We start from the raw sequence: 17,562 nt of genomic DNA on the forward strand, positions 1-17,562 counted from the left end.
TGGAGAGAAAACAAATTGCTGCATACTACATGCATATATACTTTTTTGTCAATATTCTTTAAGTTTTACAAGTAGTATCCTGTTTAAGTTTAATAATTATTACAAATTGTTCCTTAATTAAAAGATATTGCTTTTCAACTTGTTTATCGGTGTTAATTTGTCCGTGAAACAGTTTATTAATTTTCCTTAAGCAACAAATTTTCTATATTTGCCTTAATATGTTCCTTTAATATATATTTGTAGTTATTTTAAGCTTGATTGTTGTTGTTTTACCAGATTTTAAATTGTATTACGTTCAAAATTTTGTTATTAAAATTTGGTTTTGGTTTTCTTAATTATTTAATAAAATTTTCTCAATTTTTTTAATGTGTGAAAAGTCTTTCAAAATATCGTTTGTTTAATTATTTTTATTTTATTTATTAAAAGTTTCTAGTTTCCCGTAAACCTACAATTTTAATTTTCCATGAGTTTTAAATTATGTTTCGAAGAATTTTTTTTTTAATTGCAATCAATTTTAAAATATTTTTTTTTTCAAAAATGTTCAGTTAATTAATCGTACCTAAAATGGAACTAATCGTTATGGTAATATAAAAAAAAATTTTAAAACATGAATATTATATTGCTTTAGCTTTAACCCATAATTGGCTGAAAATCTTTATTGGTAAAAAATTATATCGCTAAATTTCGTTATATATACTTATTGTTTTTGTTGTAGTAACTATATTTTTTTTATAGTATTTTTTCAATATTGGTCTGTCTTTCTTCTCTTTACTTCACTATGTTCCTGGCTTTATTGAGAAATTAAAAGCAACATACCTACTATATGTTTCAATATTCGAGATATAGGGAGTGTTATGTAAATTTTAAGTTTTAAAATTTCGGAAAGTACTTTGTCGCTTTAAATGCCTTTGTTATAACGCAAAATTATTACAACAATTCTGTATTAAGAAAAAATATTATTAGAAAAAATATGGTTTTATTTAAATTTGCTAAAAAAATTCTAAATAGTTATAAGTATACAAGCCGTTACAATATTTGACAACTTTTTGGAAAAAAAATTTAATTTGGTGTTTATATATACTTTTTTTGTTTTTAACAGTTCTACTTGGTGAAACTTCAAGTTAACTGTTTATTGGATTACTTTTAAATTTTATGTTTCTAAAAATTTTAATTTAGAAAATATATTTAACGTTTTTCTTCGAGTTACAAAAAAAAATGACACTTAAAACTATGAAAAAGCTAAGTAAATTTGCAAAAAAACTTTTAGAATATTTTTCGTTGCTCAATAAATAATATTTGGCTTTTTTTTGTTGAAAAATTCTCTCAAAACTTTTTTTAAACAAATCTGTTTTAAAAATTGTTAGAGTTTAATATTATGTAGTATAATTTTTCGAAATTATTATTTTTAGAAACAATAATTATGTTTAATATATAAGTTTTTTTGAGTTATAAAAAAACTTGTTAAACAATTTTCCTTAGTACTTATATATTAAACATAATAATAATATTTTTATTACCCAAAAACTTGTTAAAAAATTTTCTTTAGCACTTTCTTTTAGTGATTTAAAACTTGCTGTTATCAATAAAATTTCCTTTAACTGAAAAAATGTATATTAAGAAAAACCAGTAATCAATTAAAATTTGTAAGCTTTATAAGCGTAGTGATTATACCATTAAAACTATATTATATATTCACTCCGATTCTTAAAGTATGATTAAAAAGTAGGCGAACTTTCCAAGTAGCAACATTTATTTTCTAAAAACTGAGTGAAGGAAAAAGTACAAGTCTTTCAATTTTATTAAGAAAACAAATCCCGGAAACCTTATTTTTGTACCCAGTACATAACTTTTTAATGAACTTTTCCTTCTTTCCGCCGCATCACAATAATTATATATAATTAAATTAAACTATCAACGAGATAAAGGAATTGTTTAAGGAATTAATTTTCCAACAACAAATACATTTGTTTGTAAACATTTAGGAATAAAAAAAATAATAATTATTGCATCTCTAAAACACAACAGAACTGTTAGCTTACATATAGTAACTCTTAAGCATTATTATTGTAAAGAGAATTCTTACATTAAAAAAAAAAAATAATAATATTAACTAAATGTAAAAGTAAAAGAAACGCCTTTGTAACTATCAAGTAGTACTAGTTCGTAGACAACGTTGAATACCAATAAAAGTTAACTACATTAAAAAATAAAACGAAATAAATTATATAAATAAATCAATGAGTGAAAATCGATTAATTGCAGTGCTGTTGTTGTTATTATCTATTTGGATTGATAAACTTTGAAGCGCTTTAATACCATTTTTTTGTAAGTATTATAGGATTGGCTTTCGGTGAAAAAAGGCGTTTTGAGGCGGCTAACTATATTATATTTTAGAAAAATTTCGATTTTTATACGCTAAACAGGTAGGGTTTGAAACTGTTCGGCCGAAGTAATTTGACATTGATTTAGATGTTAGATAGTTAGATCAAAGTTAGGTATGTTATTGTTATTATTTCTTTTATGCTGCTTCCTAGAGATTATTTTGAATTAGAATAAGTAAAATGGAAATTACACAGTTTAGTATTAAAATCTCAGAAATGGAAAATCTTTCACAGATCGTTAGAGGCAATAATGGTTCTACAGAAAGTTTAAAAAAAAAACACTTTACAAACATATTCGGTCGATGTGGTTGGTCTAGTAGTAGTTTTTGTTTGGTTTCAGGACTGGGATCAGCTTTCCTTCAGCTTTCATTGCTCCGGAATAGTGCTAGTAGCTAAGGACAGGTTGAGGAGCTTTGTGAGGAACTTGACTTCCGTATGCCTATTTGCGTCATCATCAGCCTAGATATTTCGTCCAAATTAATGAATTTGGAGACTCTACATTATTTATCGTTGTACGAAGCTCTGCGCTGGTGACTATGGGAACATGTCAACTGACCGAGTTTGCTTTGTTGGTGTGATTCCGTTTAGAAGATTCAAAAAAAATCTGCACCAATCATTTGGTCTGCTTATCGCTGTTTTCAGAAGAAAATTTCACCCAAACGACTGAAACGAGCGAAATTCTCACACGACCTTCTTGTAAATATTATTTATCATTGTCAGGTAATAATCGAAGTAAGAAAATTTTTGATAATAATTTCCGTTTTTAAGCCACTCTAAAGCGTAAACTTTTAGAAAATACGATTTTTTTTTGAAAATCGCCATTTTATCAAACATCGAAAGTTTTACCAGTCCTTCGATCATTAAGAGATTACATGGATTTCACGGCTTCAAAAAACAAAATTTTTTTTATTGTCATATTTAATTCTATAGTATCTCTAGAATATTGTCCTAATTCCTAAAGTTGATAGCAGTAATAGTTTTAGGGGCACATAGTCATTTAAAAGTTAAACGCGTTTTTCTCGAAACTGTGATTTCATAGTCGGTTGTCAAGATTCCTCATGAACTACTCCACCGATCTTTATTATGTCTTGCACGAAGGATTTTTTTTTTCAATTACAACTGTTAAAAAAAAAACAAAAAAAAGTCGAGAAATTTTCACCAAAATTTGCATTTTTTTTGTAAAAACGTCTGCCAAAAATACAATTATCACTTTATTTGTTTTTTCTCCGTCCAATACCTAGTTAATGGTCTTAGTTCAAACACGTATTTTTTTCTTTTTGATGATGCTGTCAGAAATTCTGCTGTCAACGCGGAAGCACCTTTTTTCCGAGCGATTAACGGAAATGACGCCTTAATGACCAAGTTTTGAGTATTTTCCTTTGAAAATTTCACCAAATCTTTATCAAATTATATGTTTGGAATAGTAAAAAGTTTGAATAAAAAGTTTAATTTTTTATATGAAAAAAAAATTATATATAATATAAAAATATAAATAATAAAAATATTTAACTTTTATATAAAATTTGTTTTATTGAAAATAGGGCGTTGTTCTCTCAACGAAACCTATGTAACCCCTTATTTGCATATTTTATCTATTGAAATAATTATTTTTGGATTTTAGCTGAAAAATCGTTCTCACTGCTAGACACCATTTTTCATATGTCCTCCTGGAGATCGTCTAAAGGTTCCAGAAAATCTTAAATATTTCAGATTAAATTATCGATTATTAAATACATTAAATCATACAAATATACATTTTTATTTATTTATAAATAAAATGTTTTTTCAAAAAAAATTCAGAAAACGCGTTTTTTCTGACTTGCAATTAGTTATAACGCCTTAAATACGAAGCTAAATACCAAAACTTCATACAAACCGTTATACATTTTCCCGAAACCAAGAAAATACTGTGCTTTTGCTTTAAATAAGTTTTTCATTTATTTTTGTTGATAAATTTTACACGATAATTCATTTCAAATGTTCGCTTTCACATTTTTTAATGCTTAGTATGCGCAAAACATGTGTTTGAGTTCATTTTCACTAATTTTCTTGTCTTAATTCAATACAAATTGCATTTAGTTCCATAAAGTTGATACTGTGCTTACTTAATTAAACTAAACGAATGCAATATAAAATTGTCCAGCTTAAATACATTAAATACATAAAAAATGCAAATACAAAACGATAACAGCAATTACCGTTAGTCGAAGAAATAAAGTGAAGGGCAGCATATATATGCCTTTAAAGCTAGATATTAATTTATAAAGTAGAAAATATTTCACAAAACTAAAAATTAAGACTTACTTAATAAAGTATACCAGGAGTATTATGTATTAGTATACATAGTACATAAACTGTTTATTATAGAATATATGAAAAATATACATATATTTATAAAGCTAAATGTTATCAACCAATGAGTGAAGACGAACATGACTGGAGTAGAGAGAGTCTGCTGTGTGAGCTAGTGAACGTGGTGAGTTAGCGTAAATGTTGGAATGGTGGGTAATGTTGTTGTTGTTGTTTTGCTGCTGTCATCGAGCAGCCGTTGCCGCTACACAACTAAATGCGACTTAATTAACGATTAATATTAATATTAAAAATATATACGAGTATATTTATAACGACTAAACGAAAATGTAGTTTTATTGCTATGCTTGTGGGTGTGTGTATGTGTATGAGTGTGTGTGTCTGTCGCTTAAGTAATAACCATCACCGTTGATTGCACAATTAACCCGATTATTTCAAATAAATTATGATTTGCGTAAACTGTGCGCGCGCATGGGAGCGACAGAGAAAGAGAGACGGATTGCTTGGAAAAACAAATTTTCGAAACAAGATTTTGAAAATTTTCCTCTTTTTGAGAAAACAAAAAAATTTTTTTTTGGAACTGAATTTTAAACTTTTTCGCTGCTCAGCTCATCTCTTTCGCTTTTAATATCCAGCTCGCCGTTTACTGTGCGCTCTCTTCTGCACTGCTGTCAGCGCGCTCTTGTTGTTGCTGCTCATAAACGAAATTTCTAGTAAATAAAATAGCGTATATTTGACTCAATTTTTTTTTTGTTTTTAGCGTAGATAAAGCCTTTATTAATTATACTCAGTATATTAATATGTGTGCATAAGTGCGTGTATGTGTGTATGTTTAATTACCTTAAACAGCTTGTGTGTTGGCTGTGTTCTCTTTTCAACTTAAAATTAATGCATTACTAAAAAAGAAAATTAAACAAAAACAAAAATTAAAAAAATGTTCTAAGCAAAAAATTATGCTAACACGCTTCTTATATAAATTTATATATATGCATGTATGTATGTGTGTATGTATGTTTGTATGTATAAGTAAGTAGTAATTAAACAAGAGATTCAAATCAGTACAAATTGGTGGTTTCACTTATTTTCGTTTACTTTCGCAAATCGCTTAGGCGCTAAATTACAAAACTAAAAGTTTGCTTTTTTTTATTAATTAAATAATATTTATATATTAAAGCTTAGCTTAACACAATTGCAAAATTTGTATGCTACTTTAACGCAATTGCCTCATTTATGAGCAGCAAAAAGCAGTGCGCCGAATATTCTCATTTTTTTTTTTTTTGCTTAGCTTGGACTTAGAACTAATAAATCTAAATGTGCGCCATCAACTGCAGAAATTTACAAAGAAATTAAGCACAGCTAACGGTTTTTGTTGCTTAATATATCTTTTTTTTAATTGTAATTACGCCTCTTTACACTTGTTGTTGTTGCTGTTTATGTTCATTAATTCATTTATTTGCAATAAATTAACTTCAAATTGAAATAAAAAAAATTTTAAAGTAAAAAAAACAAAATAACAATATTCTTTATAACTAAAGCGAACGGTATTTTTGTAATATAATATGAAAAATGTGAAGGAAAAATGTACATGATACTTTATAAGGCTAATAAACTGGGTGTTCAACTTGCAATTAGTAAAGAAAAGAAATTTTAATTCAAAATCTATTAAAGTTCGAAAATGTTTTCATTGCTTTGCCATGAGATAACTAAATGGTTTATAAGAAATAACTGCAAATGCGTAATTTACCGCAACTGCACTAACACTAAGCTAAATTAGCGGTTTAAATTTCTTTACGAAGCATAATTTCGTGTTGTGCTTAGCTCTTAGTAGATTCTAGTAATATAATATATATATACACTTTTATGTTTATGCTTAAGGCAGCGGCAAATGCTTTATGCGCGCCAAAATTACTTGTACAAACTTTACAACGTAAAAATCCCAATATATTACAAACTTAAAGGTAATGAGAATTAGTTACGCAATGTTAGCAACTTAAATATGACTTCAATTTATCTAATAAATATACATGAGCTAAAAGTGTGCGCTAAAAAGTAAACATTTTGCCTAACCGTATGTCTTTCTCTTTCAATAAATATGCGAAAATTCTTAATGTATATGTATATGTATGTATGTTTGCAATGCAGACGCATTGTGTTCACTCCAGCGCAAGTCAACAATGCAGAGAAGCCGTCACGCAGCAAGTTTGCAATGCAAACATGTTTTGTAGTAAATTTAAAGTATATGAAAAAAAAATTCACAATAAAAAATGTAGCCAAAAGAACTTAAATGAAATACGCGCTTTCAATAATGTTATAGTACAAGTGGTAAAAGGTAAGCAAAATATATAATAATCTCCGTTTATGGGCAGTTTTTCGAAAACTCAAATGTGTCAATTGATCTAACTACGTTATAAGTATGTATGCATGTGGTGAACCACTTGGCAGAGCACTACACTTAATTATGCACCGGCATTGGCAGTTGACCCAGCAAGTTGTTGGCGAATTGCGAGTTTGTGAACTTAAAGTGACGCTTGTCGTAGAACTTCAGCAAAGCGGGCGAGTATGGATGATTCTCTTTCAAGTGGATGTAATGCACTTCGGGCTCACAAGTCGTGTGACCGCACTCCTCACAAACATACATCTACAAAAGAAAAAACAAAGAAAATAAATCAATTAATTCGAAAAACAAAAATAATAAATAATTAAAAACATAATAATAAAATATACAAAAAAAAAATAATAATAAAATATACAACAAAATAATATACTAAAAAAAATTTATTAGAAAAATACAAAAATTAAATAAAATAAATTAGGAAAATACAAAAAACAAAAAATTTAAATAAATAAAAGTTAGAAAATAAAACAAAAAAAAATAGCAATAAAAAAAATTAAATAGAACATACAAAAACAAAAAAAAAACAACACAAAATTCCAAAAATAAGTTAGAAAACACAAACCAAATTTAAGAAAATACCAAAAAAAAAATTATAATAAAATAAATAACAATAAGAAAATTAATAAGAATAAAATAATTAATAATAATAAGAAAATTAACAATAAAAAAATTAATAATAAAAAAAAATTAAATAAAATAAGAAAACAAATAAATACATAAAATAAGAAAAAAGAAAAATAAAACATACAAAAAAGAACCAATTAGAAAAATACAGAAGAAAATAAATTAAGAATAATCCAAAAAAAAAATAAATAATTAATTAACAAAATAAAATAATTAATTAAGAAAATAAAAACTTAAAATAAAATAAATTTGGAAAATACAAAGTAAAAATAAAAATAATAAGCTTATATGTATACAAAAAAAATATACAAAGATTACAAAAAAAAAAATAAAATAAAATACAAAGAATAATACAAAAAAAAAAAAATAAACTAAAAAACTTCAAAAACAATATACAAAAAAAAAATTAAATTATATACAAAAAACAAATAAATTTAAGAAAATAGAAACATAAAATAAAACCAATTGGGAAAATAGAAAAGAAAATAAAGAGTTAAGAAAATCTAATAAAATAAAATAAATTAAGAATATACAAAGTAAAAAAAAAAAAATAATAAAACTTATATACAAAAAATAAACAAATAATTTTATATACAAAAATAAAATAAAATAAAAAAACAAATTAAGAAAATACAAAAAATTTAGAAAGTACATAAATTGTCAATAACATCTCACTTTTACCTTAGCGCGGCGCTCCTTGTAGGCGTACTGATGCTGTACGCTATGAACCTTGAGGCAGTGCGACTCCAACGAGCAGCGCTGCGTGAAGCTCTTCTCGCACAAGTTGCACTTGTACGGACGCACGCCGGTGTGGGTGCGCGTGTGACGCTTCAAATCGAAGGTATCGTTGAAGCCCTTGCCACAGAAGGTGCACAGATAGCGTTTGATTTCCGAGTGACACTTCATGTGGCGATTCAGCAGGCGTTGCAGCGAGAACGCTTTCAGACAAATGCGACAAACGAATTTGGAGCCGTCGCCGGCACAGCTGCCGCCACCGCCGCCGCCGCTTTCCGAACCGTCAGTGCTGATGTTGCCGCTCTTCTTCAAATCGTCCACGCAATCGATGCTGCGTATGCGGTGGTGACCTGAGTGTGTGTTCTCCACAGCAAGCGGATTCTTAATGCCATGACCGCCGTTGACGAACTCCAGCTGCACCTCTGGTGGCAGACCCAACTATAAATAAGCAGGGAGGGGGGAAGAAAATTAAATTTTATGTAAAAACAAAAAGGTACAACATTTTGAAGAGTTACAAAACAAGTTCGTTGGGCGCACAAAACAGCTAACATAGTCAACGTTATTCATATAAACAACTACAACTAGCAGGATGCCTTGCAATTAGCTATGTACAAGTCTTCAAGCAGAAGATATACGAAATAGGTAGGTATTTACATGTAGCGGTTATTTACAACAGCCTAGAGCCTACAACCGCGTGCGGAGCAGAGGATTAGATACAAGCTAGGCTCACAAAATATGACGTAAGCAGCGCTATGTGCGTGAAGTCCGCGCGTATGCAATCCCTTGCTGCCGCACAGGTTATACACTACGTATGTGTTGGTACGTGCATGAAAAACCGTTATAGCATTCAAACAAAACGTAAACAATCAAACGATAGAACAAAGTGTTATGTTGATTTCTGCTTTTGCTTTGACTTTGATGCTTACCCTCTGCTGTAGCATTTTGCTTTCATGCAGCATAGCGACAGTGGGCGATGGTGGCAGTATGCCAGCGGCAGCTACACTACGCAGTGACGCTGACGCCACCATCGATGCGGAGCCACAAGATGAGCTTGTGCTCAATTTACTTGAGCCCATAACGCAAGAACTTGCATTGGAACTGCCGGTCGAATGTGTGGGACTTACGCTTTGTATCAGCGGCTTTGTGTCGAGCATGGCCGTGCTGGCGTCTAGCAGACCGGAAGTGGAGGCGCCCGACGAATTGCTCGCTGCCGACGACATGCCGTGATGCGCTGACAGATGTGCCGCATTCGGTGAGGGCAGCGACAAATTACTGTTATCGCTGCTATGATGATGATGATGATGTTGCATATGGTGAGGCGGCACAATGTGATGCGGTTGCTGGTGATGATGCTGCGTTGGACCGTATGGATGAGGGTGTTGTTGGTAGGCATGTTGTTGTTGTGGTTGCTGGGCCAACAACATTGGACCACCGTGTTGCAACATGGAGTTGGATTGATGTTGCTGCTGCTGCTGCTGTTGGTGATAAGAATGCGTTTGTGCATGTTGGTGTTGTTGTTGTTGCTGTTGCTGTAATTGCAACAAATCACGTGTTGCATGTTGATAGGATGGTGGTGGTTGTTGCTGTTGATGATTTACATTATGCTGCTCGTTGCTCATATGTTGCTGGTTGCCGTTCAGATGTTGCTGACGCTCAAATGGATATGATTGCATGTTACCATTTTGGTTGCTGCCAATGTGATTGCGCGAAATGTTGTTGGTTATTTGTTGTATAAGACTCTCGTGGAATGTATCGAGATGGTTTGCATTGTTGGTGTCCACAGGCGTTATGGACACCGAGTCGGGCGTGAGCGATGGTGTTGAAACCAGCTCGAAATCCTGTCGTGGACTGGTGGAGTTCTCATCGTCCGCACATTCACGTTGCAAAAAAGAACTGAGATCGACAGCGTCCGAGAGTTGTTCCAGTAAATGATCTGTCTGTGAGCTCAGCATAAGTGTGGCGGTGAATTGTAATGGATCTACCGAGCCGTTGGGACCTTGCGAATTTGCCAAATCGGACATGATGGCATCTTCATAGGCTGCAGCATTAAAATTTCCCGAATTCCCCATAGTAGCCTGGATAATGTTCTGCGCGAAAGCACCGATGTCAATTTTGGCTTCGTCATACTCAATATCCGGTTCATCCTTCAGTATAATGCCGTACGCTGATGGGTTATTGCCATATTGCGGATGTCCATGATGGTGATGATGATGATGATGTTGAGTAGAGGGAGAAGAGTTATTATTATATTTATTATTATGCGCATGCGCAGAATAATTTGTGTTACCCTGGCCATTGGCAAATGTTGTGATCTCCAAACCACCGTTACCACTATCGTTCACACCACTACCCACACCTCCTGCACTGTTCCCATTCGTTGGACTACAGTCTAAATAGTTATTTGTATGTTGCTGACCGCCGCCATTTCCACCTGCTGCAGACATTAAGTAAGCAGCTGCCGCCGCATTTTGTATAAGGAAATTTGAATTTCCATTAAAATTCGCCGATGTTGATGATGATGAATTCATTGTGTTGCCACTTTTTAAACTCTCGTAGAATGGAGGAAGAGCACCAGATGGTGGTGAATTTGGACCGTAATTACTGCGACCGTCACGACCGCCGCCCATACCACCTCCAGCACCACCGCTGCCACCTAACGCACCACCAAAGCCTGTAGGTGAACCTGCACCTCCGCTTGGGCTTTGATTGTTGCCGTTGCCTGAATTATTTCCACCGAAGCCGCTAGAGCCTTGGAAACCTTGACCGGCTCCTGTAGACGATGTACGTCCGTGTCCAGCTGCTGCAGCTAAGATACCGGGTATACTACGTACCAGACGAGGATTAAGTCTCGCTTGGGCAAGCACAGCACGTGCTGCTAATATTGCGCTACGTCTACGAGCTTCACGCAATTTTCGTTCACGTTCTAAACGTTTTGTATTCAACGAATCTGTTTGCTCTTCGTCACTATCGATTGAAGCCGAACGTCGTTTCGGCACGTGATAGTCAATAGGCTCTTGCTGTTCGGGTCCGAGATGTTCAAGAAAGCCGGGTGGCAGTAAAACTTCGTGTTGATTTGCTCGTTGAGGTGGTGTTGGCGCAGGTTTTGGAGTGCGCTGTATAACACTGCACCGTACTGCTGGTTCTGGTGGCGGGGGTGGACTAGGACGCTTCTCTAATGGTGGCGGAGTACTTCGTAAGCGCAATGAAAGTGGTTTATCTTCAGGAACCAATGGTTTTTCATCAACAATTAGTTTGGAGCCTTCCGCATCCGAATCAGAATCACTGGAACTATCTTCTATGGGAGCTGCTGTTAAACGACGATTTACAACTTCAACCGGATATTCTTTACGTTGGGCTTGTGTTAATACAACACCACTATAGGGTTTATTACCACCTAAAATCGAAGAGTAGAAACGTGGCTTATCTATTTGCACCACGTCTTCAGTTTGCTCTGCAGTGTCAATAGATAATTTTAGGTTTTGGATTTTTTCACTTTTTGGTGTTTGAATGTAAGAATCCGCCTGCGAATCCTTTTTACAGTCTTCAGTTTCTTTACCAAAACCCTCCTGGCCCAGCGGTCTGCACGGCGAGGGTGTCTTGTGTGGAGGTGATTGTGGTTGGGGATATGTGATCGATGTGTGGGGTGGTGGTAATGTAGTAGTTTCGGTGGCTGTTGCTTCTGCTGTCAAAGTTGGAACTGCTGGTGATAACCGTTCGGTCCGTGCACTTGCAATACCTCCAACTGGAAAAGAGAGAAAAGTTTTATAAATAAAAATTGCATAATTAATAAAATTTCTCTAAAATTTGAGGTGTTAACTGTACAAAATTTCCTAGAATTAACGGAAACACTATAGCACTGCTTTCCTGGAAATAACGGGAAATTAGAATACTTTCTTTAATGCAATTTTGAAAATATCTAACTTTTTGCGGTCTTTTTGACTTTGAAATGACCTTGTTAACTTAATAACGGTTTTGTATTAATTATATAAGAATTTGTTCAGATATTTATAAACTTTTTAGTTAACTGCGCACTAAACCAACTGGAATTTCAAATAACTGTTTATATGTCTAGACTATGGAAATTGTTGCCACATAACTGTTTCCTATACTGATCAAATTATTTGGACGACTTGCCAGATTTGCGGGTTTAGTGGATTGTTATGAAATTGAGGACTTTGTGAGGATCGACGCACTATTACATTTTTATTGAGATTATCGTTTGTCAGAAAATAAATAAAATAACTGAAAATTATAAAAAAAAAAAAAAAATTGTATGAACAAAAAACATCAAACCGTTAGTCACAACAGTGAAAAACAAAACCAAATGAGCAAATTTTGTTCACTGTTAGTATATTTAATTGATATTTACATAGTTATATGCACTTGTCTCACATGGTATGTCCTCCCGGCAAGTGTCTTTCGAACAAACAAATGTGGTCAAAGACGCACCGTTGAATACAACGTCATAATTTGTTAATATAACACAAAATGGAGTATTTGTCAACATTGTCACTTAAATATTTTCAATTTATATGCACTAGGTATAATTTTGAAACAATTCGAGAGCAATAAAACTTGGAAAATTGCTTTATTAGTACACATTTCGAGCTACGGCCGACTGAAATCACGTTATCACTGGTTAAGTAAACAAACGGATTCGAAAACGGCATCAAGAACTGTTGGTTCAACATGTGCAGCGCACATTTTGAATTGTATTGTACGAGATTACTATAACTGAATAAATTCCGTATGAATGAATTGTAATAGATGAGTTGTACAATCAGCTGTGACGGAGAAAGCACCGGTAGTGAGAGCTTTTTCCAGAGTTGCCGTTTCAAGTTACTCAAAACTTAGTTAAAAATGCGTATAGGTTTTTTTATGGAAAAGTTTATAGATGATTAAAGTAAATATTGTGCTGCTTTAACATTGCTTTTTTTTTAACTTCGCTAGCAATAACGTGCCTTATTTTCGTTAAGTAATACATATTTGTCAATAATATTTAAAAGTTAATAGCGGTAAATTATATTATATTAGTTTTTTGCTTTTGAAGATGAAATGTTGTTAAAAATTAAGGGAAAAGTATAGTTTAGGTCCCCCAACTAAGGAGGCCTCAATAATGAATTTTTTTTTTAAATCGTCTTATTTTTACGCGTAGATTACGAATCCGTGAGCGGAAAGTGAATATTTTTAATATTTCAATTTTTATACCCTGAACAGGGTATATTAAGTTTGCTACGAAGTTTGTAACACCCAGAAGGAAACGTCGGAGACCCTATGAAATATATATATAAATGATCAGCATGATGGGCTGAGTTGATTTAGCCATGTCCGTCTGTCCGTCCGTCCGTCTGTATATATGCAAACTAGTCCCTCAGTTTTAAAGCTATCGATCTGAAATCTTGTATCTGCCCTTTTCTCACTAAGAAGCTACTCATTTGTCGGAACGGCCGATATCGGACCACTATAGCATATAGCTGCCAAACAAACTGAACAATCGGAAGCAAGTCCTTGTATGGGAAACTTTTTTATTTGAAGTAATATCATCACGAAATTTGGCATGAGTTATTTTCTAAGATAATAATGTAATTCCCGAAGAAATTGTTTTGATCGGATGACTATAGCATATAGCTGCCATACAAACTGAACGATCGGAATCAAGTGCTTGTATGGAAAACTCTTTCATTTGACGAGGTATCTTGACAAAATTTGGCATGAGTTATTTTCTAAAGCAAAAATATAATCTCCGAAAAAATTGTTTAGATCGGATCGCTATATCATATAGCTATCATATAAACTGCACGATCGGAGTAAAGTGCCTGCATGGAAAAAAATTTTATTTTTAATTGCCGATTCACGAAATTAGATCTGAATCAAGTTATTGTAAGGAACCTTTGTATCTGTGAAGGGTATTATAGCTTCGGTGCAACCGAAGTTAACGTTTTTATAGCAGTAAATTATATTATATTATTAACAAAAAAATAAAAAGAAAACGTTTTAATAATTACACATACTCTGCATTGTGATGAAAACTATCATCGAGGTTAAGAGCAGCGAAAAGGAGTTTGACGCGATTGTATTATGAACACCCTGGTTTTGGACCGACCAGGGTTATTTTTTTGAAGCGCAGCCGAAGGCCGCCATTGTGGAAAGGAGTTCGACGATCTCCGATATTCGTCCATACCATCAGATCGCGGCACAAAAGAAATTGTGACTGTTACATTTCTTCAGTATATTTTTCTCATAAGAAAATGTTTAACACGCTGAACTCGTAATTACAGCTAAGTGATCTGAATTCTACAGAATTTTGACTTGAATATGTGATATATGCAAAGTGTGTTAAATAAAATTTGAAAAATATACATAAATTATTGAAAAAATTCACTTTCCGCTCACGGATTTGGAATCTACGTGTAAAACTAAGACGATTAAAAAAATAAAAATCATTTTTGATGCCTTCTTAGTTGGGGGACCTAAACTATACATTAACCAAAATAAATGGGGCCCTACGAATATTATTTAAGTGACAAACCTTGCATGAACCATTGTGGGTGAATTGAAACCGCGATCTATGAGTATTAACAAATGCTTATATAAAAGGCCATACATATTTAATAACATGTTAATTGATTTATTTGCTTGCGCCCTGGATCTACCTACTCATTGTCAAACGAATATACATGTAGGGAATGTTTCGCCAAGAGAAACACTTACTAACTTATATACATACATATACATATAATATGTGAGTACGGGAGGTATTGGACCGGGTCACTAAATAAAAAAATGCATAGAAGCTCATGAAGGAGAACCGCAATAAGTTATACAAGTAGAGAAGAACGTGCAAAAAATAATAGCAAATGCAAAAATAGTTGTAAGAACAACAAATGGTGTAATAGTGGATATAATACCAATAAATAATGCATAAAAGCAAAGGCAAGGTTGCAAACTGGTATTGGTGTAATGTGAAACCGTCGCGCTGTGGGAGGAGCTGGTGTGGTATAACAGCAACAACACCAAAACGCTGTTGTTTGCTGTTGTTGTTATTGTGCTTGTACTTGCACCTAGTTATTTTTTTGCTGCTTGTATATTTGAGATCAAGATCAAGGTTTTTTCCCTCAGCCTCATGCAATACCTTGCGTCTTGTGTGCCTGGCTTGTACTGTTTTTTTTTTTTTTTGCAGCCGCTTAAACAACCAGTTGTTCGCGTTAGTACAATGCAATGCAAAGCAACTAACTAAAAAAACTTCTAAACAGTGCAAGTAGCTGCAGACAACGGCAAAATTATAGCTGTTCAGAAATGCTTACAACGTTTGGCCCAGCTGGGATGTGAGAAACAATTCCGTTCGGAGACAAGGATACTCTTACATACATACAGACAAACGTGGATACATGCATAAATTCAATAAGGGGTCCAGGCGATCGTTAGCAAAGCAAATGTTGCAACGTTAAGAGACAAATATAAGCAAAGTGCGCAGTGAAGAAGACTGCACGAAAGATGTTTCCTTCCCGACAAGTTTACGAAAAAATCAAAGCCAAAGTCAGAGTCAATGGCAGAACGAAAAGTTGAGAGTCGTTTGGCGTCGTGATCACGCAATGCTATGCTGAAGCTATTTTCGTACAAAACATAGTACCTATGTACCTATATAAATACCTATATGTATATATGTATGTATATGTATTTTTGGGTATGCGAAGCATTCAAGTGCCAGCCTACCAAAGTTTTTTAAAACCACGTTAAAACGTGTGTATGTGCAGAGAATAAAAAACAAACGCTATTGGTAGAAGCGAAAGGGGCAGCAGATGAAACATATATAAAGTAATGAAAAGAATCACGCGAAACAAAGTTTGCAACTATTACGTCTGCTTGGCTGGGCACGTTTTGCCTGGCCGTTGACTATGACCACGACGGCGCGGCATAGTATGTATGAACAGCCAAAGATAGAGAATGTATCTAGAGGATAAAACTTTTATATATGTACATATGTATGTATAAGTTACGTAGCATAATTACGTGAGTGTGCGCGCATGTGTTTAGTAGTTGAATTTAAAATAGTTGCCTTAAGAATGCCAAAGCCCATGATTACATTGGACTAAGTGCCAGCAGAAGAGCAACCAGTGGTATGAGCTTGCCAACACAATGTAGCGTACACATCGGCGTACTTACGTACATGCATAATAACTAACGTACGTAAAAGATATGTATGTACATATTTATGTGCTTTGTGTGCAGTAAAACCAGTTTTTCATATAAATATGTATGTTCATATTTGTATGTAATTGCAAGCGCACAAGAACCTCACCATTTAAGCCAGCTGAGTTTAGGTGTTGGAAGACTGCGCTAGAGTTGTTGAAAATTAATTATATAGTAAATGGCACGTAAAGTGTTATAATTTCGTTATAAAGGAAGATGCGACAAATGCGCTGGAAATACTGACGAAATCAAAATAATAATAATAATAAAATAAAAGATAAATGCGATGTTTTGGTGAAAAAATTCAAAAATCTACTACAATTTAAATTATGGCATACTAAATATCGCCATAAATAAAAGTACTGTTGATTGCAGCATTTTAATTTGCTTAGCTCATTGGTAGCATAATTTTTTGTTGGAAATTAATTGCCTTCATAACATTTTGAATTAATTCTAATTACAAATTCTAGGCATATCCGTGCTATGGCAGTAATCTTACAGGGCTGTACGTTGACTGGCTGTTTGTTGGGTGCTGTGACAAGTATATAAATACATTAGCGGGCGAAACGCTTTAAAGTGTATGAGCAAATGTTCTCATAAGAACACATACATGATGTACATGTTTTGAAATATATATGAACAGCACTTGCATACTCGTATGTGAGATTCTTGAATGAATTTATTCAAGCCAAGTCCGAAGTGCTTACAAATAAATTTTTCAATAATATTGCATTACTGTGTATGTATATATAAATGCCTCTGTATACTGTAAATATATTTATACCCTAAACAGGGGTTTTTAAGTTTGATCAGCGGCACGAACTGCGTAGATTTTGTCATGTTCGTCTGTCTGCAAGTACACGACTGGTTCCTCAGTTTTAGAGATATCGATTGGAAATTTTGCACATGTCTTTTTCTTCCCAAGAA

General features: G+C 33.2%; 1 protein-coding gene across 3 annotated transcripts in view; it reads right to left on the reverse strand.

Moving 5' to 3' along the window:
• Positions 1–4,294: 4,294 nt before the first annotated feature.
• ovo (transcriptional regulator ovo) overlaps positions 4,295–17,562 on the reverse strand; it is a 72,017-nt gene continuing 58,749 nt past the window's right edge. Inside the window, exons 1-5 of one of the 3 annotated variants that reach the window (XM_036362483.2) lie at positions 12,838–13,097; positions 10,733–12,187; positions 9,372–10,609; positions 8,392–8,883; positions 4,295–7,329 (exon numbers count right to left, since the gene is read on the reverse strand). In XM_036362483.2, coding sequence (XP_036218376.2) covers positions 7,144–7,329; positions 8,392–8,883; positions 9,372–10,609; positions 10,733–12,187; positions 12,838–12,952 — 3,486 coding nt within the window. In that variant the 5' untranslated portion in view covers positions 12,953–13,097 and the 3' untranslated portion in view covers positions 4,295–7,143. Of the gene's footprint in view, positions 7,330–8,391; positions 8,884–9,371; positions 10,610–10,732; positions 12,188–12,837; positions 13,098–17,562 lie in introns of those variants that run through there. The other 2 variants (XM_036362481.2, XM_036362482.2) reach the window with 2 other exon arrangements.

The sequence above is a fragment of the Bactrocera oleae genome, chromosome 5, assembly GCF_042242935.1.
Source record: "Bactrocera oleae isolate idBacOlea1 chromosome 5, idBacOlea1, whole genome shotgun sequence".
Lineage (NCBI taxonomy): Eukaryota > Metazoa > Arthropoda > Insecta > Diptera > Tephritidae > Bactrocera > Bactrocera oleae.